This window comes from Lethenteron reissneri, unplaced genomic scaffold, assembly GCF_015708825.2.
Source record: "Lethenteron reissneri isolate LAM-NWPU_2019-01 unplaced genomic scaffold, ASM1570882v1 scaffold_120, whole genome shotgun sequence".
Classification (NCBI taxonomy): Eukaryota; Metazoa; Chordata; class Hyperoartia; order Petromyzontiformes; family Petromyzontidae; genus Lethenteron; species Lethenteron reissneri.
In genome coordinates this window covers 1,374,747-1,402,325 of record NW_026890893.1, presented here as the reverse complement: position 1 = coordinate 1,402,325, position 27,579 = coordinate 1,374,747, and the positions used below count along the sequence as shown (strand labels likewise).

The 27,579-nt window shown below is 48.9% G+C and overlaps 1 protein-coding gene across 2 annotated transcripts in view; it reads right to left on the bottom strand.

Annotated features, from left to right (window-relative positions):
- The window catches only part of LOC133361695 (guanylate-binding protein 1-like), a 141,597-nt gene that overhangs the window by 57,741 nt on the left and 56,277 nt on the right, over window positions 1-27,579 (bottom strand). For both annotated transcript variants that reach the window (XM_061580697.1, XM_061580698.1), the window contains 9 exons: window positions 24,432-24,466; window positions 23,202-23,244; window positions 22,853-22,887; window positions 21,828-21,870; window positions 21,479-21,513; window positions 16,823-16,865; window positions 15,033-15,067; window positions 13,899-13,941; window positions 9,476-9,522 (listed from right to left, as the gene is read on the bottom strand). In XM_061580697.1, the coding sequence (XP_061436681.1) occupies window positions 9,476-9,522; window positions 13,899-13,941; window positions 15,033-15,067; window positions 16,823-16,865; window positions 21,479-21,513; window positions 21,828-21,870; window positions 22,853-22,887; window positions 23,202-23,244; window positions 24,432-24,466 (359 nt within the window). The remainder of the gene's footprint in view (window positions 1-9,475; window positions 9,523-13,898; window positions 13,942-15,032; window positions 15,068-16,822; window positions 16,866-21,478; window positions 21,514-21,827; window positions 21,871-22,852; window positions 22,888-23,201; window positions 23,245-24,431; window positions 24,467-27,579) is intronic.

Below are 27,579 nucleotides of genomic sequence, written 5' to 3'. Positions count from 1 at the left end.
TGGGGGATGGGCTCCAGGATGCCCACTCCCGCCTGGCCGAGTTGCTGCTCGCCGCTGCCTCCATATTGGCGGAGATCACTGCATCTGGAGGAGGGAGGACTGGTGCACGGGAGGAGAATTGGCGCCAAGTGCCGGCTCGCGCCAGCACCGCGCCGCAACGCAAAGATTGGCGCCAAAATCAGCTTCCCGCTACCCACACTGTAATTGGCGCCATTTTCCCGCCTAATTCGTTGACTGGCGGGAACCGAGAGCACCACGTGGGCGAGGAGTTCCAGTCGCCGCCTCCCACGTCATCGGTGCGCGACAGATGTCGCCACGACCAACCCATGGAAGGGGCCGCCATTTCCCTGTGCGACGGCGCTGCATGGGAACATCAGCAATCGGGTGAGGGGCAGGCGTTCCAACAGCGTCTGCCTGCGTTGACGGCCTTCCGATGCCGCGGCACTGCGCGCGCTACCAGCGACTCTGGATGATGATGCTCTGGCCACCTTCAGGTCGACTCCAAGGTCTGGCCGCTCCACACTCCATGCTGCGCTCCGCCTCATGGCCAGGGTCTATGGACCACCGTCGGCCTGCCGCCACCAATTCTACGCTCGCCGTAAAGGTGAAACGGAAACCCCTCTCGCCTACCGCATTGCGCTTCTAGCTCTCGCTGACGCCGCTTTTCCTCGCATGGATGAAGAAAGCAATAACGCGATGGTCACGGAGCAGCTTTTGGCATTGGCGCAGGACTTGGGGGTTCCTATTAACGCGGCAGATGAGGTAGATATATGCTCGTTGCGGGTTGCTACGAGCATTCACCCGCACGAAGTTCTTAAACGAAAGCGGCCTGTCGTTGTCTGCGCATCAGCCTCAGTTTCCGCATCAGCCTCGGCGTCCAGCGAACCCCAAGGCACTCTACCACAGGAGGAGGCCTTCGCCACGGCACGATCGGGGGACTGGAGGTTTGGAGGTCGTTCGCCCCTGCGATCGCCCCGCAAGCTGGAGCAACCGAAACCAGCGACGGCTCTCGTCATGTGTTACAACTGCGGCCTTCGAGGCCACGTTGCATCTGGGTGCCGGGCTCCACGTCAACGCGCCACAGGACCTCGGCCGGATGACGCCCAAGGCCCTAAGTCGTCCCAACAGTCCCCGGCAAGTCGCGGCACTACACATGCTCGGCCCACTCACACGCTACACACGAGTCGCCGCGCCTGATGGGCCGCGGAATTCGGGTGCCGGTTCAGTGCGGAGAGGGGGGTTCATACGGGGGCTCGGACCAGGCCAATGGTCTGAGCTGGCCCATAGGGTAGTGGCTGCGTCGGCCGGTTCGTCCGTGGTTACTGGGTCGATCGAGGGAGTTGAGGTTCGGGTTTTGGTTGACACGGGGGCGTCGGCAATGATCATTTCCGACCTTATTTATAATATTCTTCCCGTTCAATGTCGACCCTTACTCCCAGTAGACGTTCCATGTTATGCGGCAAATGGGGGATCCTTGGGTATTGTGGGTCAGATCCGGGCGGCTATTTGCATTGGGGATATTAAATTGTCGGGACCTGTCTTGGTCTCATCATCTCTGGCGGTCCCATGTTTATTGGGAACAGATTTTCTGGCTAAAATGCCGATCAAGATCCTCATTGATTAGGGTTGCATCGAGCTCCCCTCGGGCCGCCGCATAGCATTTTTGTCCATCCCTACCAATTTACGCACGGCCTGTGCGACGGTGCAGGCAATGGTAACCCAGACGGTACGCGTACCCCCGGAATCACAGATGCTGGTGCCCCTATGCTTGCGGAAATCTTTTGGAGTGGGTACGACGGAGCATGGTGTACTGTTAGGTCCGTCTAACACAGCTGTCAGGGGTTTGGATTTGGCGGTGGCTCAGACGGTGGTGCGGGGAGACAGAGACCCCTTCATTGTGGTTTTAAATGCGGGGTCACGAGCAGCTGTGATTCCACAGGGTACCGTGCTTGCTCATGCAGCACCAGTACCCGTGGGTGAGCAACTGATAGCGCATGTTGATACTGCCCTGGCTCCGCATCTTCAATCGGGGGGTGATCAGGGGTGGTTGGATTCACTGTGTTCTGGATCCAGTGACCTGTCTAGTTCACAGTTGGGAACGTTACGCGGCCTGTTACTCGAATTTTTGGACGTTTTCAGCAAGCATAAATATAATATTGGTTGCACTGACCTGTTACGTCACCACATTGACATGGGTGACGCTGTCCCCATTCGGCAAAATCCCTTCCGGCTGAGCCCAGCCGAGAAGGAACATGTGCAATCAGCTGTTAATGACATGCTGTCTGCGGACATCATTTCGCCCTCATCCAGTCCATGGGGGGCTCCCATCGTGCTTGTGAAAAATCACGATGGGTCCCTGCGGTTTTGTGTTGATTTCCGTCGCCTCAATAAGATCTCTGTGGCTGACACATATCCGAACCCAGAATGGACGAATCCTTGGATGCTTTAGCGGGGGCACGGTATTTTTCCACATTGGACCTGCTATCGGGATTCTGGCAACTGCCCCTTGACGAGGTGTCGAAACCAAAAACCGCGTTTCGGACACCTGTGGGCCTATTTCAGTTCAATTGGTTGCCCATGGAACTCCATTCAACTCCCGCAACGTTCCAGAGGTTAATGGAATTGGTTTGGTCAGGCCTTCAATGGGATACCTGTTTAATTTACCTGGATGACGTCATCGTCTTCAGTAGAACGTTCGAAGAGCACCTCCAACGTTTGAGGGCAGTGTTCCTCAGGATGCGAGCCGCCAAATTGAAGTTTAAGTCGCAAAAATGCCACTTACTCCGGGAATCGGTACGGTACTTAGGGCACATCGTCGGCCGTTCGGGGATCTCCACTGATCCCGTTAAGACACATTGTGTCAGTTCTTGGCCAACGCCCACTTCGGTCAGCGAGGTCCGCAGTTTTATTGGGTTTGCCTCCTATTACCGGCGGTTCGTCGAACAGTTTGCCACCATAGCCAAACCCCTGCACGCTTTGACGGCAAAAGGTGTGAAGTTTCGCTGGGGGCCGGAGGAGGAGGCCGCTTTTCGCTCCCTTCGGAACGCCTTGGTGAGTGCTCCGCCCTTGTGTTACCCTGATTTCACCGAGCCGTTTTTGCTTGACACGGACGCCAGTAACACAGGCATTGGTGGGGTACTCTCACAGGTGATCAGGGGTGTCAAACGCGTGGTCGCTTACCGTAGCAGGGTTTTGTCGCCGGCGGAACAGCGGTACTGCATGACCCATCGCGAGTTACTGGCTATTGTGGTTTTTATCCAACAATTTCGACCGTATCTCTACGGCTGACACTTCACTGTCCGTACGGACCACGCGGCGCTTCAATACGCGCTTCGCGTTGCCCAGCCATCGGGCCAGTTGTCCCGGTGGTTGGAGTTCCTCCAGGACTTTCAATTCACGACTACTTACCGTGTGCGCCATACCAACGCGGATGCCCTGTCGCGGTTGTCACCACGTATGGAATGTGTGCGTCTTTTGGGATCGGGGCGTTGCAAACCCCAGGCTGTTGTCCCTCCGGCGGCTCTGGTCGCCGGGGCCAAAGCACCACGACCCGAGGTTTTCTTCTCTCCGACGGGCGGGGACTCGTTACTTGCATTGTCTCTCGTTGAGTGGGGCCGCCTCCAAATGGTCGACGCGTCCTTGCTCGCACTGCGTCGCAAGGCGAATGGTTCCGATGAGGGTGCAGTTGGCCTCGACTCATGGGTAGTGAAACAGGGCCTCCTTATTAAGTAGGAAGGTATGTCCCTACGCCATAGGCTTGTTGTGCCATCTGCTGTGCGGGGTAGGGTTGTTCTGGCCGCTCATGAACGACTGTTACATATGGGATTTCACAAAACCCTTGCTCTGCTCCAGCGTGATTACTATTGGCCGGGTATGGTGAGGGATGTGTCCACCATTCTCAAAGGGTGTGTGCAGTGCGCCCAACGAAAACCGCCGCCCATTGCGACTAACCCACCATTGCAATCTATTCAGGTCTCGTGCATCAATGAACTTGTTGCGCTTGATATTTTGGGGCCCTTCCCGGTGACACCCAGGGGTAACAAGTACCTGCTGGTTGGCGTGGAATATTTCACTTGATGGTCCATGGCTTGGCCACTTGCCAACCAGTCGGCGGCGGCCGTTGCCGAGGCCTTTGTCCAGGGCTATGTCATGGACAAAGGTGCACCGGAGCGGTTGCTGACCGACCAGGGGAAACATTTTTCGGGCGTTTTATTACGGGAGGTGTGCGACCTTTTGGGCACTAAAAAGGTGCGTACCTCCCCGTACCACCCACAGACTGATGGGATGGTGGAGCGGCTCCACAGGACAATTACGTCCATGTTGTGCCATCGGGTGTGCGAAGCTCAGGTGGATTGGGACTTACAGATTCCAGGTGTCCTCGCCGCTTACAGGATGGCTCCCCACGCGGCGACAGGGTTTTCTCCATTCTATCTTATGTATGGCCAGGACGCTGATCTGCCCGTGGATGCCCAGTTGGGGATTCCGAACCCCGTGCTAAGTCTAAATTGGCTGATCACATTAAATTTAACATTGCTAAATTTGCCGAGGCACGGGAAGCAGCGACGCTGAACTCGAGATCTCGCCAGATGGTGAACGAGCGGTTGCGTGCACAGCGGACGCACACGCACGAGTGGAAACCGGGCGATAAGGCCTGGTTGCACTGCCCGCAGGCGCCATTGGCAACATCCCCCAAACTGCTGAGGCCATGGCGGGGACCGGTCGAGGTTGTGCGGGTTGCGCGCCCCCAATGTGTTCAGGTTAAGTGGGGGAAGCGTTGTTGGTATGTTCACCCCTCCCGACTGAAACCTTTCACGGCGCCAGATACCTTCCCTTCATGTCCAAATGGCCGAGCATGTGATGTGTCCGTTGAATCGGGGAATGGGATGCCGCCGCCTGATCCTCACATGTCTCTGACTGACCCGCTCCCAGGTGTCTCGGAATTGACGGCCCCTGAACGCCAGCAGTCGGATCCCCGGAGCACGTGCGGATCCGGGGAGCCCGGTCCGAGCCTTCCAGGACTACCTGGGCCGCCTGTCGGACAAGCATGTCCTGTGCCATATGACGGACCGGCCAAGTGGACTCGTGCTAAATCGCGCCACTTCTCGTAACGTGGGGCCGGTTCCGTCAGGTTGCCGCGTCAGAGCAGCCCCCTTTTGACTGACTGGACGTCCCGCTTCTACGGGGCGTGTGGAGTCGCGGGTGCGGGTCACGGGACGTCGTAACGTTGTTTTTTTTTACGTATATATATTTTTTTTCTCGTCGACATTGTATATACGTTCTTGTTGTTGAGTGTTGGGGGGTTGGGTTATTTATTGGGGCGTTCGTGTGTTGTTGTTGTTGGTTTGGTTAATTGTTGTGTTGTTGTTATGGGGCACATGCAGGGTTCTGTGTTTTTTGGGATGCATTCTTTATTGCATAAGGGGGTTTTGCAGCTGGGCCGGCTGCGAGCTATGCGGAGGGGGGTGATGTAGAGGTGGTACGTACCGGGATGTAGCGAGCCATCGCGTAGCCGGTGTCTCCATCACGGTCCGCACATGGGTGGCTACACGGACGTCCGCACTAGCCCCGCCCCTCGGGGGGCAGAGGGCTATATAGGGCGATGCGCATGAGCGCTCGGGGAGTCGTTGAAGCCAGTGAAGAATGAAGACGGAGAAAGCTACATAGGACCCTGGGACCCCTAGCCCCGCTGCCCTTATCAGGGCCGGGACTCTGTGTGGCTCAGTGGTGAGACCCTGGGTACTCACGGCCCGACGTCCGTATCAGGGCCGGGTTTGATGGGCCAGTGGTTGGGACCCGTACCCTGGCTAGGTCGGGTCAGATAGCCTCCTCTAGGAAGGACATAGCTGGAGGACCTGAGAGCGTAGCCGGTGTCAGGCACGCGTAGGCTGTGTTCCTAGGCTGTATAGATGACTGTTCTGTAGGGTGTTATAAATAAATACGTGCTGCCTCCGTCAACTCGTCTCCTGCAGTATTTACGCCGTTACACATGTATCCAAGCTGCATCATCACCATTCAACATATACACACTGGTGACCTACCCTCAATGAATGCGGCCGACGTAAAAAAAAATAAACATCTGTGATACAGCACCCTACCATCAAACGTCCCGGTTTCAATGTTCCATGCCGCCAAAGGTCGACTATCAAACCAAACCAGGACTGGCCATGTGGTCGATGCGGCCACCTGATGCAACAAATTACACTATCAAAGATTCGTCGGCCCAGCAAGGGTGCGGCCTCGAATCCCAAGCGGTCGTCCTCAGGCGGAAATAGACTATTTCGACCGCTTGTATTGCGATTGAAACGTCGTGATTTATTTTATTTTATATTTTTCTACCTATATGACTTTATCGAAAAATCCAAAGAGTATAAAATCCTTAATCTGCTAATAATCCATACAAAAGAAGAAGAATGTTCCCACACGCATAAAACAAATGAACGTACATACCGACGATTTTGCATTGGCTGCACAATACACCAATGTTACATAAATCAAAGTCACCCTCAGCACAGACCTATTACAGGCAGACCTCTCTTAGAGCTTACGGTGCGTTACTGGAGAAGTGAGCGCTCATTGAATTGGCTTTTAAAGGGCCATTATACCATCATCCTTTATGAGGATGTGCCACCCAAAAGCAGTCATTCTTTCCTATGAGAAATATCAGAATAAAAATATTTATACTGTAAGAATCCGATGAACAATAAAGCTCTTTTTCACAGATGTCCAGTAGCGGCACGGGGTAAGAACATTACAACAACAAATGCCAAAAACATGATAGAAGTGCAAAGACATGAAAAGTAAACATCATCCAAACTCATACAAATAAAACTAAATTATCCGCCTTCGAACCAGGCATAGCCCACTGAGGTATGAACTATTTTTGAGAAGCAACCTGGCCACAAATGATAGCTCAACAACGTGGCTTATCATATGGACATTTACATCAGCAAATTAATCTAAATAAATGTAAATTGCATGTTTCTAAATGTGGAGGGAAAATCCAGGAGGACCCGGAGGAAAAAATCCAGGTAACCAACGAGAGAGAAACATTGATGGCCATCAAGTAATCAACCGTGACAGTTGTGGATCAGCCATCACTTTGCCAGTATTGGATTTGAGAGCGTACTCCTTCAGGCCACGCCCAATAAAGTTGGCAAGGCCAAGCTTAGCGTGGAAAATGGCAGAAATAAGCCGACAACCTTTAATTTGTAACGCGCGATCCACCAACGTTTCTTAATGCGTTAATCAAATTTGAGGTGATGATATCACAATGTTGTTTTTTCTCAAATTCATGGCCAAGAAGTCACACTTAGGTCTTGAGAATCCATCATTGTTTAGTAGGTACACTCGAAGACCTTGGCTGATACATTTTTATTTTATTTCGGCATTCACTTTATTGATCATATCTGGATTTGATTTAATGACGCTCATATAACTGGGGGTTACAGTATTAGTCGTGTTGAAGAAAACGACACTAAAACACGTATCAGGTGGGCTGCAGGAAGGCTGCTGTCTCCCACCCAACAAAGACCTGAATTGTATTAGAAGTCACGGGGCACCTGCGTCTTAACTGACACCAAACAAAATGTGAACTCAGCCTCCCACATAATTAATATCAACGCATAGCGAGATATCCAAGTTATGTTTCTGCAGGGACTAAATTAAGTTACAAGCCTCCACCATCAGAGCTCAGTGGCACACGCAACAGGGGTCTGACTTTCTGCGAGGGCATCTCCAGATAACGCACAGCGCAAGGTTAATTAAGGGGAAAGCATTGTCCGCAAACGTGCTGGGACAAACTTAATTTGGAGCTTTCGTGACTGCAGGAATTATTCTTTGGTTCTTTCGGTAAAGTCACGTATAAAGATAAAATAATAAATTAAATTAAATACTAGCATACGACGTTTCGATTGCAACACAAGCGAGATTTGTGTTTCTATTTAATTTATACCTGATGATGATTGCTTGTGTTGCAATCGAAACGTCGTATGCTAGTATTGAATTTAATTTATTATTTTATCTTTATACGTGACTTTACCGAAAGAACCAAAGAATAATTCCTGCAGTCACGAAAGCTCCAAATTAAGTTTGAACCACTTCTACGGAGAAGTTTTAAGTTTGTTTTTTCTCTCTCTCTCTGGGTTTTTTCGTTGTCTCTCTCTGCTTGTGTATCGGTCTTCGTGTCTGTGTTTTTTCAAATTTCACACTTAACTTCTAATTTAGCAATCTTTGGAAGAACGTAATCAACCAGGCTATACGTTAATTGTGTGTTGACCGACCCTCTGTGTTGCATTGCATTACATTTCGAAATTTTTGCTAGGTTAGTTAATTTAGTGTGTCTCTCTCCCTGCCACCTAATATTTTCAAGCTTTCGTACCGTACCCCTCATCGTGCTACTCATTGACATGCTAATTTCTCTAACCCCTCTCTCTCCGCCCCTGCCCCCCCTCTCTCAAGCTTTTTACACCTTGCCACTCACCGTTTCCACTCATGGACATGCTAATTTCTCTAACCCCTCCCTCTCTCCCCGCCCCCCCCCTCTCTCTATTTAAGGCCTCGACACAGAGGCGTAGTTTCTCTTTGTGCCTATGTTTGCTCTCTCTCTATGTATCTCTGTGATATCTGTCTGCTTATATGTCTGTCTATATGTTTCTGGTTCTGTGTTTAATCTCTCTCTCAAATTTAGCATTCTCAGGAATAACGTAATCAACCAGATAGGGTGTTGACTGTTATGTTATCCGACTCTCTGTTGTATTACATTACATTTCTAAGTATACTAGATTTGTGTTTCTATTTAATTTATACCTGATGATGATTGCTTGTGTTGCAATCGAAACGTCGTATGCTAGTATTTAATTGAATTTATTATTTTATCTTTATACGTGCTGGGACAAGCCTGGGGGAGAAACTACTGCAGTTCTAATGGACAGCAAGTCTCCCCTCGTTTGCTCTGTAGCTGACACATTGGCATGCAAGTGTTGGAGCCCCAGAACACGGACAAAATGAAGAGCAAAACCCGCACCATCACCCATCTACTGAAATCAACGCCAAAACAGTGGTTCCTCGTTCTGTAAAATCCATAATGATCACCACCGGGAGCTGATACCCATGATTCGAATGCAAGATCTCAGCAGTGCAAGCCCAGGCACGATAAGCCTCTTGAGTCTCAAGAAAATGTTCAGCAATGCCTTAATAAAAAAAAATGTATATTACAATACAATTATGTGGCTAACAAGGGTAAACATTTCTCAAATGACCGACGAAGCAACATACAAAGTTATAAGCGATTGCCAAGCTGTCATCTAGGGAGCAGTAGAAAATATAAAAATAGTAAAAAGTGCGGACAAAAGTAAGCGGTGTCTTTTCACGTGAAAATTATGTGGCAGGTGGGAAATAGTCGTCAATGGCCCCTTCCATTGACAAAGCTACCAGAGCAGTCGTATTTGGTAAGTGGTAGAATGATCATGATTCAAACCTCCAGACAAGGACACTCCTGGGTTGCGGTTGTACCCTGGACAGGATCTGAAACAAACAGCGAAAACAAATCATGTGCATTAATAGTTGCTTTAATGACTTGTCAGTTTGACAGTTGTTAGGCTTTTGTGACCAATATTATTCATCATAGAGGTATTTTTTGGAGGTTAGATCGCGTTAAGTATAAGTGTCGTTAACATGCCACCACCCGACACAGCCAATTAAGTAAGGGGTTGTCACGTAAACCAAACGTGCAATTAAGTTACGACTTTAGACCCACCGGTTTGCTGGACAGTAAATCCACAGCATTTACAATTCGAGTACCTGGTGAGGTTTTGCCGATAATTACATTCGGCATCATTGGGGGCGATTTCGCCTGAATTTTAAAACAGATCTACCCACTTCTGGTCGTAAATGGAGCAAGAAGACGTCATCACTGTGAGTTTTGTCCTCGGAAGAGCTTTACTTATGTGTGTGTCTGTCCTGACTGCTATGACATTGATCATGAACGTGGTATTTAATTAAGAAAGATGGAACAAAAAACAACAACAAAAGGTGTGCAAAGAAGCTTTGAAAGATACATTGAGGCACGGTTTGTCCACTATGGGCGTTGGGCACCGTCAAATAAAAATACTTTTCTATTAATTGTGTTGTTATTGTTCACTATTTTTTTTTAAACGCAATGATTATTTCAACGTGAATTGCCTAATGAAGGTAAAAATTTAAGTTGTCCGTGTTAGAAACCACTGCGATGCCACAGTCTGATTTGTGTCTCAGAGAGGTGTCGGGGCAGCTGTGAAGGCGTTCCGAGCAAGCGATATCCCTTCCTTTATTGTGATTAGCTTCTAGAAACTAATATTTTAAGAGCCATTCATGGCCGTGATAAAGGCGCCCGTGGCTGCGATGACTATGCCACAATGCTAGGTTGCACTGTGCAAATATAGCAGGTCACGGCTCTAGGAGGTTGTGTAGTGTGTCATTGAGGGTCATGGGGACATCATTTGAGACAGTTATATCATTTTCACGGGAAGGCCATTGACATGACGAGGTTTTTTATTAATTAGAACACCATGTTTTTACAGGTCACTCACAACATCCCCACCTAATGGAAATGTCAAGAACCATCACTGGATAAATTTGTTGAAGTTTACATTAAGAAGCAAAAAAAGTGGAACATGTGGAGCAGTGAGGGAAAAAAAGTATTTGATCCCCTGCTGATTTTGTACCTTTGCCCACTGACAAAGAAATGATCAGTCTATAATTTTAATGGTATGTTTATTTGAACAGTGAGAGACAGAATAACAAAAAGAAAATCCAGAAAAACGCATGTCAAAAATGTTATAAATTGATTTGCATTTTAATGAGGGAAATACGTATTTGACCCCCTCTCAATCAGAAAGATTTCTGGCTCCCATGTGTCTTTTATACAGGTGTAATAAAGGACTTGGACGCTTCTCTCTGACTCCGTGTCCTTTATTTGGGTTCGCGTTCTCCTTCCCTCACGGCACTCCTCCTGAGACTCTCTGCCTGGCAGCTCCACATCTGCCTTCGCTCCCGTAGCCTTCCGCGCTCCTGCAGCTCCGTTGCAGGCTCTTGGTGCAGCCCTCTGGCTGCTCTCACAGCAGCTCCATCGCTGCTCCCTGTTCCTCCGTGCGTGGCGATCTCGCCACCTCCCAACGTCAGCCCTTCGTGGCCTCTGTGGCTATCTCGCCATCTCCTACCTCAGCCCTTCGTGGCCTCTGTGGCTATCTCGCCATCTCCTACCTCAGCCCTTCGTGGCCTCTGTGGCTATCTCGCCATCTCCAACCTCAATCCTCCACTCTCTCTTCCACCCCGCTGGCTGGCGCCGTCATGAGCCCCTCAGCCACCAGGCTGAGGCACGGCGACCACCCAACGTGTTCACCACCCTTCACTCCCCCGACTGACCCAGATAGCTTCCTGTCTCCCCGCTATAACTTCTCCCCCACGTGACCCTGACTCCTCCCCCTCGGATCGTCATATCCGCCCCGCCCATTTACGCCCGCATTACACAGGTAACAAGCTGAGATTAGGAGCACACTCTTAAAGGGAGTGCTCCTAATCTCAGCTTGTTACCTGTATAAAAGACACCTGTTCACAAAAGCAATCAATCAATCACCATGGCCAAGACCAAAGAGCTCTCCAAGGATGTCAGGGACAAGATTGTAGACCTACACAAGGCTGGAATGGGCTACAAGACCATCGCCAAGCAGCTTGGTGAGAAGGTGACAACAGTTGGTGCGATTATTCGCAAATTGAAGAAACACAAAAGAATTGTCAATCTCCCTCGGCCTGGGGCTCCATGCAAGATCTCACCTCGTGGAGTTGCAATGATCATGAGAACGGTGAGGAATCAACCCAGAACTACACGGGAGGATCTTGTCAATGATCTCAAGGCAGCTGGGACCATAGTCACCAAGAAAACAGTTGGTAACACACTACGCCGTGAAGGACTGAAATCCTGCAGCGCCCGCAAGGTCCCCCTGCTCAAGAAAGCACATATACATGCCCGTCTGAAGTTTGCCAATGAAAATCTGAATGATTCAGAGGACAACTGGGTGAAAGTGTTGTGGTCAGATGAGACCAAAATCGAGCTTTTTGGCATCAACTCAACTCGCCGTGTTTGGAGGAGGAGGAATGCTGCCTATGACCCCAAGAACACCATCCCCACCGTCAAACATGGAGGTGGAAACATTATGCTTTGGGGGTGTTTTTCTGCTAAGGGGACAGGACAACTTCACTGCATCAAAGGGACGATGGACGGGGCCATGCACCGTCAAATCTTGGGTGAGAACCTCCTTCCCTCAGCCAGGGCATTGAAAATGGATCGTGGATGGGTATTCCAGCATGACAATGACCCAAAACACACGGCCAAGGCAACAAAGGAGAGGCTCAAGAAGAAGCACATTTGGGTCCTGGAGTGGCCTAGCCAGTCTCCAGACCTTAATCCCATAGAAAATCTGTGGAGGGAGTTGAAGGTTCGAGTTGCCAAACGTCAGTCTCGAAACCTTAATGACTTGGAGAAGATCTGCAAAGAGGAGTGGGACAAAATCCCTCCTGAGATGTGTGCAAACCTGGTGGCCAACTACAAAAAACGTCTGACCTCTGTGATTGCCAACAAGGGTTTTGCCACCAAGTACTAAGTCATGTTTTGCAGAGGGGTCAAATACTTATTCCCCTCATTAAAATGCAAATCAATTTATAACATTTTTACATGCGTTTTTCTGGATTATTTTGTTGTTATTCTCTCTCACTGTTAAAATAAACCTACCTTTAAAATTATAGACTGATTATTTCTTTGTCAGTGGGCAAACGTACAAAATCAGCAGGGGATCAAATACTTTTTTCCCTCACTGTATGCTGGTTACTGACAACAATGAAAAGTTAAGAAAAAGGCATGGGCTGGACATGTAATTACAAGAAGAAAAACATGTTGGATGCTCGTCGAGACTAATGACGGAGTGGTAGACAAATTATGTAATGCGCCCATGAGGATGTCCACCGAGGAGAAATAAATAATTGATTCAGGCTTTCACGCGAGCAATCCGAAGATTGTTACATCGCAGGTCCATATGCGAGCAAGGTCAGTGGCTTTGATCGTCGTTCATCAACAATTGATCATCGTTGATTGTGATGACATCTGTGATAGAGCTGTGGCCTCGCACGAGATGACGTGACGTACAATCAAGCCATAGGGATATCAGAATCAGAATGTTGATATATACTGGAGGAATCGGATGAGCTCGAAAGCTTTTTTCACAGATGTCCAGTAGAGGTGGGGAGAACGTTACAACAACAGCAAAAACAAACTGTACAAAACACGATAGGAGTGCAAGGTACAAGAAAGTAAACAAATCACCTAAAAACATATAAATAAAACTAAACCATCCCCATCCTACCAAAACGATCTCGCCACAGATGATAGCTCAACAAAGTGGCTCATCATTTGGACATTTATAGTATCAAAATAATCTGAATTTACGCAATGCATGTTTCTAAATGTAGAAGGAAAACCCAGAGGACCCGGAGAAAAAAGCCACGCGATCACGGGGAGAACATGCAAACTCCAAATATACAGGCATCCCGGTAGGGATTGAACCCCTGACTTCCTGCATACCAGGCGAGGAAGGTTGCATCTCACCACCATTTCACACCATGTTTATTTTTCGTTCATTACGGTTTTTTGGCAGGTTTCATGAATTTGCTAGGTTTTCTCCAAGATAAGTTTCCCAATAGCAACACAAATTTAAACTAACGTTAAATGCACGACGGGGTCATTTAACATGAGCTCGTGTGTTATAAACAGATCGTAGAGACCAGCAAAAACACGGCATTCACACTTTTAAAAAGTCAGTTTGAAAGCGTTAAATTGCCATCTGCATCCAACAATTAACCATCATACTTACATGCTTTCGGAACGTTGTGGTTTGGGGGCAATGCTAGGTACAACTGCAGAACACAGAGAGCACCTATTAGCGTTGCCACAATTTGTCAATTGACATTGCATATACAATGTTTAATACGAGTAACGAATTGGCTTTGTGAGGCACCTGGATGTAGGAGAGTAGAGTGAGATGAGAGGGGAGAGTTAGGAGAGTGTGTGGAGGGGAGTAGTGAGATGAGAGGGGAGAGTAAGGAGAGTGGACTGATATGAGAGGGGAGAGGTAGGAGAGTGTGTGGAGGGTAGTGGAGTGAGATGAGAGGGGAGTGGTCGGATAGTGTGTGGAGGAAATTATAGTGTGACAATGAAAATTGCAGGAGCAGATGGTCGATGACGGAAGCTCATTAACTTTGCACTATAATCCAACATGCTATTTCTACATATTATCTTTGCTAAAACATGCTAATAACCTCTTTCCCTAAGCTCTTTTTACATACTCTCTTTGACTTGCTAATCCCTCTCAAACGTATATAAACCCTTGCTTGTGGATCCTTCTCAAACGTATATAAACCCTTGCTTGAGGCAGCTGTCTCACCATTTCTCGCTTGATGACGGACGCTTGTGTTGCCTCGGAAAAGTCTTGATTTATTTTATTTTATTTCTATCTACGTGACTTTACCGAAAGAACCAAAGAGTATCATATATTTTACCCACTTAATTTGTGCTTTCTATAAAGGATCTGCAATCATTGACATTGTGGCAGTGATGTGACTCAATCCTTGTGGTTATTAGTTGAATCATTTACCAGATTTTTCGGTAACTGATGGCACGTGCCTCATATGAAATTTGATGCATAGCCCCGACAAATTCAGAAAAATTCTGAGTCTCCCACCACCACTTTTGAGCAAATGTACATTTTTTAAAAACGTTATATAATTTTCAACAGCAACACAAATATCTCAAGAACCAGGGTTACGCATCTACAAAATGGCCGGCGTGCACGTGCATAGCCATAACTAATTCGCGGCTGTGATGTGTGGAGCAAGGACAAAAGCTTAGAAAGAATGAGAGAAAGAAGTGGCGTCGAAAATGTGGCTTGAGAACACATTTGGCAATGGTACTGACAAGAGCAGACCCTTTGAGTTAGAACGATTCAAACCTCTGGGCATTGGTACTGGCGTGGGTGAGTCGCCCCTGCACCAAACAGGAAAAAAAAATGCACATTCATAGTTAATATATTAAAAATTGTGTATAGTGAGATATTACGATTTTTTTATGTTGACAGCATTTTTCTCTAAGAAAGGTTTCCCAATAGCAACACAAATTGACTATAAAGTTAAATGCACGACGGGTCATCCCTTGCTAACATTTAACGTGGGCTCGTGTGTTGCAGACAGATCGGAGGAACCAGCAGAAACACGGCATTCACACGTAAGTAAAGTCAAATGAATAAAAAATCAAAAACAATAAAATCACGACGTTTCGGAGACAACATAAGCTTCTGTCTTCAGGTGAAACTGTCACAGCAAAAATATCTGTATCAAGTGAAGAGAAGTCCCAAGAGGTACGACCCTTTATACTGGTTAAGGGGAGAGGAGCCAGGAAGGGCCGCGGGAGAGGAGGAGTTGTGAGATGGTCGGTACTGCTCCTGGAACTGAGCCTTTGTAATGTAGATGGCATATGTAGATAAGCCAGCTAGGATTAAGCCGCCTTTTGTTATGCTGCTGGGTGGGTAAATTAATTAAATACTATTAAGCCGCCTTTTGTTATGCTGCTGGGTGGGTAAATTAATTAAATACGAAAAAGGAGAGTACTGTTAAACGCTGGGGATGTTAACACTCGGTAGAGTAAAATAGTGCCTGTCAGATAAAATGGTCCAAAAATGTGTAATAATAGTTTTTTTTACCCTTCTATCTGGCAACAAAACTGACACCTTTTTACAAGGAGTCATGTTTGCATAGACCGCAATACCTGCAGTCATAATACAAACAAAAGAACATAACTCTGATAATGTGCACTGTCCTTGAAGTTGATTGGTCCACACCCGAGACAGCTTTCCTTAGAGCCTAGTCTCACATGGGTTGGACCAGATGACGCCAAAAGGCGCACAACTCAAAGACAATGCACCATCAGAGTATGAGAGCTCGGGGTAAGCATTTACACCATGGGAACCTCATTTGCCAGTGGTGTAAATGCTTACCCCGAGCTCTCATACTCTGATGGTGCATTGTCTTTGAGTTGTGCGCCTTTTGGCGTCATCTGGTCCAACCCATGTGACATAATTTCAACCGTGATGATGGGTACAAACTTCGTAATCATTGGAAAGATGTTATCCACCATGCAAAAAGATTTAACTACACATTTTTGGACCATCTTATCTGACAGGCACTATTTTACTCTACCGAGTGTTAACATCCCCAGCGTTTAACAGTACTCTCCTTTTTCGTATTTAATTAATTTACCCACCCAGCAGCATAACAAAAGGCGGCTTAATAGTATTTAATTAATTTACCCACCCAACAGCATAACAAAAGGCGGCTTAATCTTAGCTGGCTTATCTACATATGCCATCTACATTACAAAGGCTCAGTTCCAGCAGCAGTACCGACCATCTCACAACTCCTCTCCCGCAGCCCTTCCTGGCTCCTCCCCCCTTAACCAGTATAAAGGGTCGTACCTCTTGGGACTTCTCTCTTCACTTGATACAGATATTTTGCTGTGACAGTTTCACTTGAAGACGGAAGCTTGTGTTGCCTCCGAAACGTCGTGATTTTTTATTTTTTTTATTTTTTATTAATTTGAATTTCATTTTTTACCTACGTGACTTTACCGAAAGAACTAAGAGTATGAATCCTTGCAGTCACGAAAGCTTCAAATCTAGAATTAAGTAAAGTCAGTTTGAAAGCGATAAATTGCTATCAGCATCCAACAATTAACCACTATACTTACATGCTTTCTGAACTTTGCGGTTTGTGGGCAATGCTACGTCGAACTGCAGAATGCAGAGAGCACCTGTTAGCATTGGCACAATGTATCAGTTGAAATTGCATATACAATGTTTAATACAATTAACGAATTGACTTTGTGACGCATCTCGATGTAGGAGAGGAGAGTGAGCTAGGAAGGGAGAGGTAGGAGAGTGCGTGAGGGGAGCAGAGTGAGATGAGAGGGGAGAGGTAGGCGAGTTTATGGAGGGTAGTGGAGTGAGATGGGAGGGGAGAGGTAGGCGAGTGTGTGGAGGGAATTAGTGTGGCAAGTAGACTGCAGGAAGAGATGGTGACTGTGATTTTGAAATTAATCTGAGATTCAAGTTTACGTTTGGTTATGTATACATGTGTAACGGGTTCCGGAGACACTTGTAGAGGTAACTTCTTTATTACAATACAACACTCCAACAGTCCAACTCTCCAACAGTCCTGATACTCTGTTACAGCCTAGGTACACAGCCTAGCTACACAGCCTAGATACTCTACTCTGGCTACGCTCCGGAACTCGCCCTCACAAGGTCGTAGAGTCGGGAGTTCCAGAGTCCCAGCGCTGACTCTCGCAGCATCCCAGGGTCTTCAGATGGCTGGTCGTGGGTCTTGGGTCTTGAGTTACAACTGGGCCCCGATCGTCCAGGGAGCTCTCCTTTTATGCCTGGTCCAACGAGGGGTGGGGCCGTGTGCGCCACCAGACATCCCACAGAGCACACACAGCCCCCCCCGTTGGCGGCGCCCAGGGGATTAAGCGCCTGGGAACTCAACGCCTGGCGCCCAGAGGCTTAAGCGTCTGGACCCCCTGGGAACCCAGCGCCTGGCGCCCAGAGGCTTAAGCGTCTGGACTCGCCTGGGAAGCCAGAGCCCCCAGCAGCCCCTCCCTTCTAATGTCACTACATTACCCCCCTCTATGTAGCCTCCAGCCGTCCCGGCTGTCAATAATTAGAAAGTTTAAATTAACGAAAGGGAGAGAGAGAAAAAAAAATACGCGAGCCTCAACAGGAAAAGAAAAGAGAACAAGAAAGCAACCATAAAAACCATAACCAACCTGTACAACTCTACACTATATACAAGCATCAATCAACAAAAAGGTGAAGCAATGACACATGAACAAACGACCCATGGCACACCTAGCCCTCCTCGGGATCTGCATAGAAAACGGGGAATTAACAACAACAAATATACAGATTCCGACGCGTTGGATGCACAACCACCGCATGGATGGCAGGGTTCCACACCACTCTGCCAGCCTCCCATCCGTCAGGTGGTGAGAAGGCGAAGACCAACATGTCGAGCATCCCTCTACACACACTAATCCGGACGTCTGTCTACGTCCCGGGTCGAGAAGTCGTCGCACTTCAGGGCTGCTCCAGTATCTACATTTTAAAATATGTATATAAAATTTACATGACACAAACAAAATAAATCTGCCTGCTCCTGTCCATAAATGGTGGCCGCACGCACGAACCGCATCTCCAAAAGGCATCCCGTGCTTGCGTCCCAGCAGCCCTCAATGAGGACCACCACCGACATTACATGTCAACCGTTTGTACCCCCCGCCTTTCCAACGTGGCGTCTCCATCCTAAAACCACGCACGTCGGCCATATCGGGGGGGACTTCAACCCAGTCTCTCTCCAAGACTCGCATCGCAGGATATAGCTGTACCGACCGATCTGAGACCCAACCTCTCTCCAAGACTCGCATCGCAGCGTATAGCTGTACCGACCGAGCTGAGACCCAATCTCTCTCCAAGACTCGCATCGCAGCATATAGCTGTACCGACCGATCTGAGACCCAACCTCTCTCCAAGACTCACATCGCAGCGTATAGCTGTACCGACCGAGCTGAGACCCAATCTCTCTCCAAGACTCGCATCGCAGCATATAGCTGTACCGACCGATCTGAGACGACCCATTGTTCACGCCCTGCACAACATGCACCCTAACAACTGAGGGATACAGTCCCAACGTAATGGAACAACTACACCTGAACACCACGAATCTCTAGCCCACTGTTTCAACGCGCCTCGGAGTGTTTCAATCTCCGGGCCGTCAGGGCGAGCCTACTGCTCCAGACGTGCCACGGAGGGTCTCAACCTCCGGGCCGTCAGGTCAAGCCGTCAGCTATTCCATGACGGGACCACACTCTCCGAGCCCTGTGAGCGCACAGCCCACTAGGCTAGACATGCCACGGAGTGTTTCAATCTCTGGGCTGTCAGGTCAAGCCGCCAGCCACAGCACGACGGGACCACACTTTCCGAGCCACGCGAGCACACAGCCCACCAGGCTAGACATGCCACGGAGTGTCTCTATCTCCGGACTGTCAGGTCAAGCCGTCAGCCATAGCATGACGGGACCACAACTCTCATGTTAGACATGCAACACCCGCTGGGCCATTGTCACCATCTGAAGATAAATGCCCCACACAGTATATACATCGTTAACAATGACAGCACAAGCTATACATTAACAATCACGAACAAAGCTCAATACAAACCATACATTGTTAACAATCACAAGCAAAGTTTCGCACACACATTGACAACACTCACGAGCGAAGCTCCACACAGTTTACCCAACAACAGTCACGACTCCCCGACGACAACGAAGAAAATATCAAAAAAAAATCATTAATCCGGAGCGGGTAAAATGTACGAAGTGTCAGGGGCCTGGTCTCCCGACCTCCAACCTTTGGCCAGAGCAGCACAGGCGGCGACCAGCGAGTCGGTCCATGTGCCGGCCCCGGCGCTGGTTACAGTAAGAATGGCGCCCTCACTGTCCGGTCGCAGCGCTGATGATGCGAAATGCTAGGTTGAAGCCAGCTGTCGTCCGGCAGTGAAGGTCGCAGCGCTGATGACGCGGCGTCTCTGGGTTGGCCCACGCTGGGCCCGGAAGTGACGTCGCTCCCAGCGGTCACTGCTCCTCCGGTGGAAGTGATGTCATTCCCGGAAGTATCCCTCACATCCGTGGGGGGGACGCCGGTGGAATGGCGGCGGCGTCCACCATGTTTGTGGCGGCGGCGGCGGGCTCGGGTGAGCGCCGCGCCTCCTCTCTCCCTCTCGCCATCGCCCGCGAGCACCGCATCTCGCCCAGGAGGGAGGCGGTGGCGCAGAGCAGCTCTGCGAGGCGAAGCAGCGCCTCCTCCATCTCTGCTCCCGACGCTGGTTAGGGGACGGTCGGCGGAGCAGACAGCTGCTCAGCCGGCGGTGCAGCGTCGCTGTCGGCCGGCGTTGGCCGCCCCATCGCTGCCTGCTCCTCTTCATCGCTGTCAGGACTGAAGGTACGTGGCTTACTTCTTGTCTCCATAGCCACTTCCGACGGCAAATGTAACGGGTTCCGGAGACACTTGTAGAGGTAACTTCTTTAGTCCAACTCTCCAACAGTCCTGATACTCTGTTACAGCCTAGGTACACAGCCTAGCTACACAGCCTAGATACTCTACTCTGGCTACGCTCCGGAACTCGCCCTCACAAGGTCATAGAGTCGGGAGTTCCAGAGTCCCAGCGCTGACTCTCGCAGCATCCCAGGGTCTTCAGATGGCTGGTCGTGGGTCTTGGGTCTTGAGTTACAACTGGGCCCCGATCGTCCAGGGAGCTCTCCTTTTATGCCTGGTCCAACGAGGGGTGGGGCCGTGTGCGCCACCAGACATCCCACAGAGCACACACAGCCCCCCCCCGTTGGCGGCGCCCAGGGGATTAAGCGCCTGGGAACTCAACGCCTGGCGCCCAGAGGCTTAAGCATCTGGACCCCCTGGGAACCCAGCGCCTGGCGCCCAGAGGCTTAAGCGTCTGGACTCGCCTGGGAAGCCAGAGCCCCCAGCAGCCCCTCCCTTCTAATGTCACAACACATGCTGAACCTCTTTCGCACCAAATGTAGCCAACCGTGCTAATCAGAGGTGCGATATGCCGATACTGTGATACGTTGTTTGATGTCGTCTATTATTCCTAAAATCTGTTTAAACAAATACAACCTCACGGTTAATATCATGATTCGTCTACTTTTTAAAAATATATTTACTTCATTAATATCTTTATAGTTGTTAAGAATTAAAATTCGCAATAATAATAGTATTCATACTCTTTGATTCTTTATTTTATACCTAAGTGACTTTACCGAAAGAACCAAAGAGTATGGATCCCTGCAGTCACGAAAACGTATAATTTAGATTCATAATAGTATTCTAAATTAATATATTTTACCCATAGAATTTGTTCTTTGTAGAAACGATCTGCAATCATTGACATCGTGCCAGTGATGTGACTCAATTCGTTAATCATTTAACAGATTATTCTGTAAGTGAAGGCATGTGCCCTCATATGAAATTAGATGCATAGCCCAAACAAATACAGAAAGACTCTGAGTCTCCCACCACCACTTCTGAGCAAATTCCCGTTAAAAAAATATTCCACAGCAACACAAAGACCTAAAGAACCAGGGATATGCATCTTTAAAATGGCCAACATGCACCTGCGTAGCCATAAGTAATTCCAGGCAGTGATGTGTGGAGCAAGGAACAAATCTTAGAAAGAGTGAGAGAAAGAAGTGGCGTCGAAAATGTAGCACGTGAACACATTTGGCAATGGTATTGTCAAGAGCAGTCCTTTTAATGAGTTAGAATTATTCAAACCTCTGGGCACGGGCACTGGCGTGGGTGAGTCGCCCCTGCATCAAACAGGAAAGAAAAAAATGCACATTCATAGTTACTCATTTTTCTATTTTGTAGAGTGAGTTATTACGATTTTTTTATGTTGACAGCATTTCTGCATGTTTTCTCTCAGATAGGTTTCCCAATTGCAACGCAAATAGACTATGAAGTTAAATGCACGACGGATCATCCCTTGCGAACATTTAACGTGGGCTCGTGTGTTACAGACAGATGGGAGGAACCAGCAAAAACACGACATTCACACGTAAAAAAAATCAGTTTGAAAGTGATAAATTGCTATCAGCATCCAACAATTAACCACTATACTTACATGCTATCTGAACTTTGCGGTTTGCGGACAATGCTACGTCGAACTGCAGAACACAGAGAGCACCTGTTAGCATTGACACAATGTATCAGTTGAAAATTCATATACAATGTTTAATACGATTAACGAATTTACTTTGTGAGGCATCTCGATGTAGGAGAGTAGAGTGAAATGGGAAGGGAGAGGTAGGAGAGTGCGTGTGGGGGAGCAGAGTGAGATGAGAGGTAGGAGAGTGTGTGGAGGGGAGTAGAGTGAGATGAGAGGGGAGAGGTAGGAGAGTGCGTAGAGAGGAGCAGAGTTAGATGAGAGGGGAAAGTAGGCGAGTGTGTGGAGGGTAGTGGAGTGAGATGGGAGGGGAGAGGTAGGCGAGTGTGTGGAGGGAATTATAGTGCGGCAAGTAGACTGTGATTTTGAAATTAATCTAAGATTCAAGTTTAAGTTGGGTTATGTATACATGCTGAACCCCTTTCGCACCAAATGTAGCCAACCGTGCTAATCAGAGGTGCGAGGTGCCGATACTGTGATACGTTGTTTAATGTCGTCTATTATTCCTAAAATCTGTTTCAACAATTATAACCTCACGGTTAATAATATGATTCGACTACTTAAAAAAAATATTTACATCATTAATATCTTTATAGACGTTAAGAATTAAAATTCGCAATCATAATAGTATTCATACTCTTTGGTTCTTTATTTTATACCTACGTGACTTTATCGAAAGAACCAAAGAGTATGGATCCCTGCAGTCACGAAAACTTAAAATCTAGATTCACAATAGTATTCTAAATTAATATATTTTACCCATTGAATGTGTGCTTTGTAGAAACGATCAGCAATCATTGACATCGTGCCAGTGATGTGACTCAATTCGTTGATCATTTAACAGATTATTCTGTAAGTGACGGCAAGGAACGAATCTTAGAAAGAGTGAGAGAAAGAAGTGGCGTCGAAAATGTAGCACGTGAACACATTTGGCAATGGTATTGTCAAGAGCAGTCCTTTTAATGAGTTAGAATTATTCAAACCTCTGGGCACGGGCACTGGCGTGGGTGAGTCGCCCCTGCACCAAACAGGAAAGAAAAAAATGCACATTCATAGTTACTCATTTTTCTATTTTGTAGAGTGAGTTATTACGATTTTTTTATGTTGACAGCATTTATGCATGTTTTCTCTCAGATAGGTTTCCCAATTGCAACGCAAATAGACTATGAAGTTAAATGCACGACGGATCATCCCTTGCGAACATTTAACGTGGGCTCGTGTGTTACAGACAGATGGGAGGAACCAGCAAAAACACGACATTCACACGTAAAAAAAATCAGTTTGAAAGTGATAAATTGCTATCAGCATCCAACAATTAACCACTATACTTACATGCTATCTGAACTTTGCGGTTTGCGGACAATGCTACGTCGAACTGCAGAACACAGAGAGCACCTGTTAGCATTGACACAATGTATCAGTTGAAAATTCATATACAATGTTTAATACGATTAACGAATTTACTTTGTGAGGCATCTCGATGTAGGAGAGTAGAGTGAAATGAGAAGGGAGAGGTAGGAGAGTGCGTGTGGGGGAGCAGAGTGAGATGAGAGGTAGGAGAGTGTGTGGAGGGGAGTAGAGTGAGATGAGAGGGGAGAGGTAGGAGAGTGCGTAGAGAGGAGCAGAGTTAGATGAGAGGGGAAAGTAGGCGAGTGTGTGGAGGGTAGTGGAGTGAGATGGGAGGGGAGAGGTAGGCGAGTGTGTGGAGGGAATTATAGTGCGGCAAGTAGACTGTGATTTTGAAATTAATCTAAGATTCAAGTTTAAGTTGGGTTATGTATACATGCTGAACCTCTTTCGCACCAAATGTAGCCAACCGTGCTAATCAGAGGTGCGAGGTGCCGATACTGTGATACGTTGTTTGATGTCGTCTATTATTCCTAAAATCTGTTTCAACAATTATAACCTCACGGTTAATAATATGATTCGACTACTTAAAAAAATATTTACATCATTAATATCTTTATAGACGTTAAGAATTAAAATTCGCAATCATAATAGTATTCATACTCTTTGGTTCTTTATTTTATACCTACGTGACTTTACCGAAAGAACCAAAGAGTATGGATCCCTGCAGTCACGAAAACTTAAAATCTAGATTCATAATAGTATTCTAAATGAATATATTTTACCCATTGAATGTGTGCTTTGTAGAAACGATCAGCAATCATTGACATCGTGCCGGTGATGTGACTCAATTCGTTGATCATTTAACAGATTATTCTGTAAGTGATGGCATGTACCCTCGTATGAAATTAGATGCATAGCCCAAACAAATACAGAAAGACTCTGAGTATACCACCACCACTTCTAAGCAAATGCCCGTTAAAAAAAGAAATTCAACAGCAACACAAAGATCTAAAGAACCAGGGATATGCATTTTTAAAATGGCCAACATGCACCTGCGTAAACATAAGTAATTCCAGGCAGTGATGTGTGGAGCAAGGAAATAATCTTAGAAAGAGTGAGAGAAAGAAGTGGCGTCGAAAATGTAGCACGTGAACACATTTGGCAATGGTACTGACAAGAGCAGTCCTTTTAATGAGTTAGAATGATTCAAACCTCTGGGCACGGGCACTGGCGTGGGTGAGTCGCCCCTGCACCAAACAGGAAAGATAAAAAATGCACATTCATAGTTAATATCTCTTGTAATTTGTGTTTGTCCTTAAATATAATGGTGGCATTGATTTTATGTTTTTGTTTAATCCATTTTATCAATTGGCACACACACGCTATGGATTATTTCTTGTTGTTGAATGTTGCATAATCTCGACATTTTAGCTTAATCAGCGGATATTTGAGCAATCGCTGATGAGTACTTTTTGGTTCTTTCGGTAAAGTCACGTAGGTATAAAATAAAATAAATTAAATCATGACGTTTCGGGCGCAACACAAGTGGGCAAAAGGAGGCTGCTTGTGACACGAGGCTATATATATGTGTAGAGGTGTAGTTATGCATGGGCAAGGATGGCTAACAAACACAAGGAGCGTGGTTAGAGCCGTACACAGAGGAGGTGCTCACACCGACGTCCGCACTCATCCCCCACGGGCCCCTCCCGGGGGGGCCGAGTACTATAAAAGGTGGTGAGCCGGAGGGCTCGAGGTCGAGTATTAGCTTAAACCAGCGAAGACTGAAGAGCAGCTAGAATAGGCCCCGGAGCTCCCCTGGCTCGCTGTCCTTGTCAGGGCCGACCAAGGCAAGCCGGTGGCGTGGCCCCGAGAGCCCAGACTGACGTTCTTATAAGAGCCGGTCTGGAGACTCAGGGCGCCGGGATCCCAGCTTGACCAGGGCTGGGATAGGTAGCTTCCCCTAGCTCCGTAGTGGAGGACTCGGGCGTAGGTTAGCGGGGTTAGATGTTGTGTCTCCCTGTTAGACAAGTGAAGGGGACGATACCCCTTTAAGTACTGTGTGTACCCGTTACTGTGCACGAGTTGGTGTTAATAAATAAGTGTGCCTCCGACCCCGTCGTCCAAGCCTCCTAAATACTTACTACATCTGGCGTCAGAAGTAAACGTTCAACAATGGACACACGAGGGACGACACGTACCAGGGAGTCGGAGATGGAAGACACCACGGCCCAATCGCCACCAGAGACGGCCGAGGTCGGATTGGAGCAGCCGGGGCCGAGTATACCCGCGCTGCTACGACAGGATGGGGGGGATGCTTCGGCCGAGGGACTTCGGCTGGCTCACTCCCGCCTGGCGGAGCTGCTCTACGCTGCGGCCGCCGCGTTAGAAGAGATCACGCGGCTGGGGGCTGGAGGGGCTGCGCAGGACGACGACAGCAGCCGACACGCGGCGACATTTCCCGCCACCCCGACGCGGCTCGCGGTTAAATTTCCCGCCATCACTACAGTGCGAGCAGAGGGCGGGGCCGGCCCGCGTCAGGTGACTGCTGAGGGCCAAGCACAAGCCGTGACATCATCACCACCGGCCAGCGCGTCAACAACGGAGCGACCGGCGATGCCATGCTCGCAGCCCGCCCACACTGTAACGTCTGCTGGGAACGACGGAGCGCGATCCGCAGCCACGGACGTCGCGTTACAGCAGCGTCTGCCGCCTCTCAAAGAATTCGTGGGCGCGGACGGAGACTGGGGCGGCTTCAAAAGGCGGTTCATCGCTCATCAGGAGATGGCGAACTAGACGGACGCCGAAGCACTACGCGCGCTGCCGGCGATGCTGGATAACGACGCCCTGGCTACTCTCACCTCGGCGCCTAAGGAAAAGCACGCCACGCTGCACTTGGCGCTGCAGCTGCTGTCAGCTGTCTATGGCCCGCCTTCGGACTGCAGGCAGCTATTCCACGATCGTCATCAGGGCGCCAACGAATCGCCCCTGGCCTTCCGGACGGCAATCCTGGCCCTGGCGAAGGCAGCTTTCCCGCGGATGGACGAGGAGGGAGTGGACGCTATGGTGGCTGAAAAGCTGCTGCTACTCGCTGATGAGCTGGACGTCACCGTCTTGGCTCAAGACGACGCAGAGATGTCGTCCTTGCTGGTCGCGCGCCACATCCACGGGGGCTTGCGGTCCCTGCGTCGCAAGGCCGCCAAGGGGGTGGCCGGCCATGCCATGGCGGCCACCACCCTCCCATCGGAGGGGGTCTGCGGGGTGGAGCGGCGGGGGGAATGGAGATCGGCGGCACCACAGGCTCGGAACGGACCGAGCCGCCAGGAGCAGCCCAGGCCATCTGGGGCGCTCACACGGTGCTACAACTGTGGCCTTCAAGGCCACGTTGCTTCAGGATGCCGGGCTCCCCGTCAGCGCGGGGCGACACCTCGTCAGGACGCCGCGCCGTCTCCACCCAAGCTCCAGCAGAGAAATACGGCGAGTCGTGGCACCTCACACGTTTGGCCCATGCACACATCCGACACACACTCACGCGCTGAAACGAACAGGGCTCGCAAATCAACGGCCGTTGCGTCGGATTGTTCTGAAATGCGGCGAGCGCTCCAACCGGGTCAGTGGTCGGAGCTCGCCCATCGTGTCGTTGCAGCGTCGGCGGGATCGTCGGTCGTGGTCGGTCATATTGATGGGGTAGAGCTGCGGATTTTAATTGACACAGGGGCATCGGCGACCATTATATCTGATTTGATTTATAACATCCTTCCCGTTCAAAGTCGTCCCTTGCTCCCCGTTGATGTGCCATGCTATGCTGCTAACGGGGGCTCGCTGGGCATCATTGGGCAAATCCGCGCCAAAATTTGTATTGGAGACATTAAATTACCCGGGCCTGTTTTGGTTTCCTCCTCGCTGGCGGTTCCGTGCCTGTTGGGGACGGATTTTTTGGCCAAAATGCCCATTCGTATCTTGATTGACCAGGGGTGCATCGAGCTCCCGTCGGGCCGACGTGTTACATTTTTGTCTTCCCCCGCCACGGAGCGTCGGGCGTTTGCGACCGTGCAGGCGCTCGTGACAAAAACTGTACGTGTACCCCCGGGGGCTCAGATGCTCGTCCCTCTTAGGTTGCGTCGGCCGTTTGCTGAAGGGGTTGCGGATCGGGGGGTCTTGTTGGGACCATCTCGGGCCGGGGTCAATGGACCCGATTTGCTAGCGGCTCAGACCATGGTGAAAGGGGATGGGGACCCCTTCATTGCAGTCCTTAATGTAGGATCGCGAACGGCCGTGGTTCCTCAAGGGACCGTGCTTGCACACGCAACGCCGGTACCCTATGAGGAACCACTCGTGGGTCAGGTAAGCACCGATCCTCCAT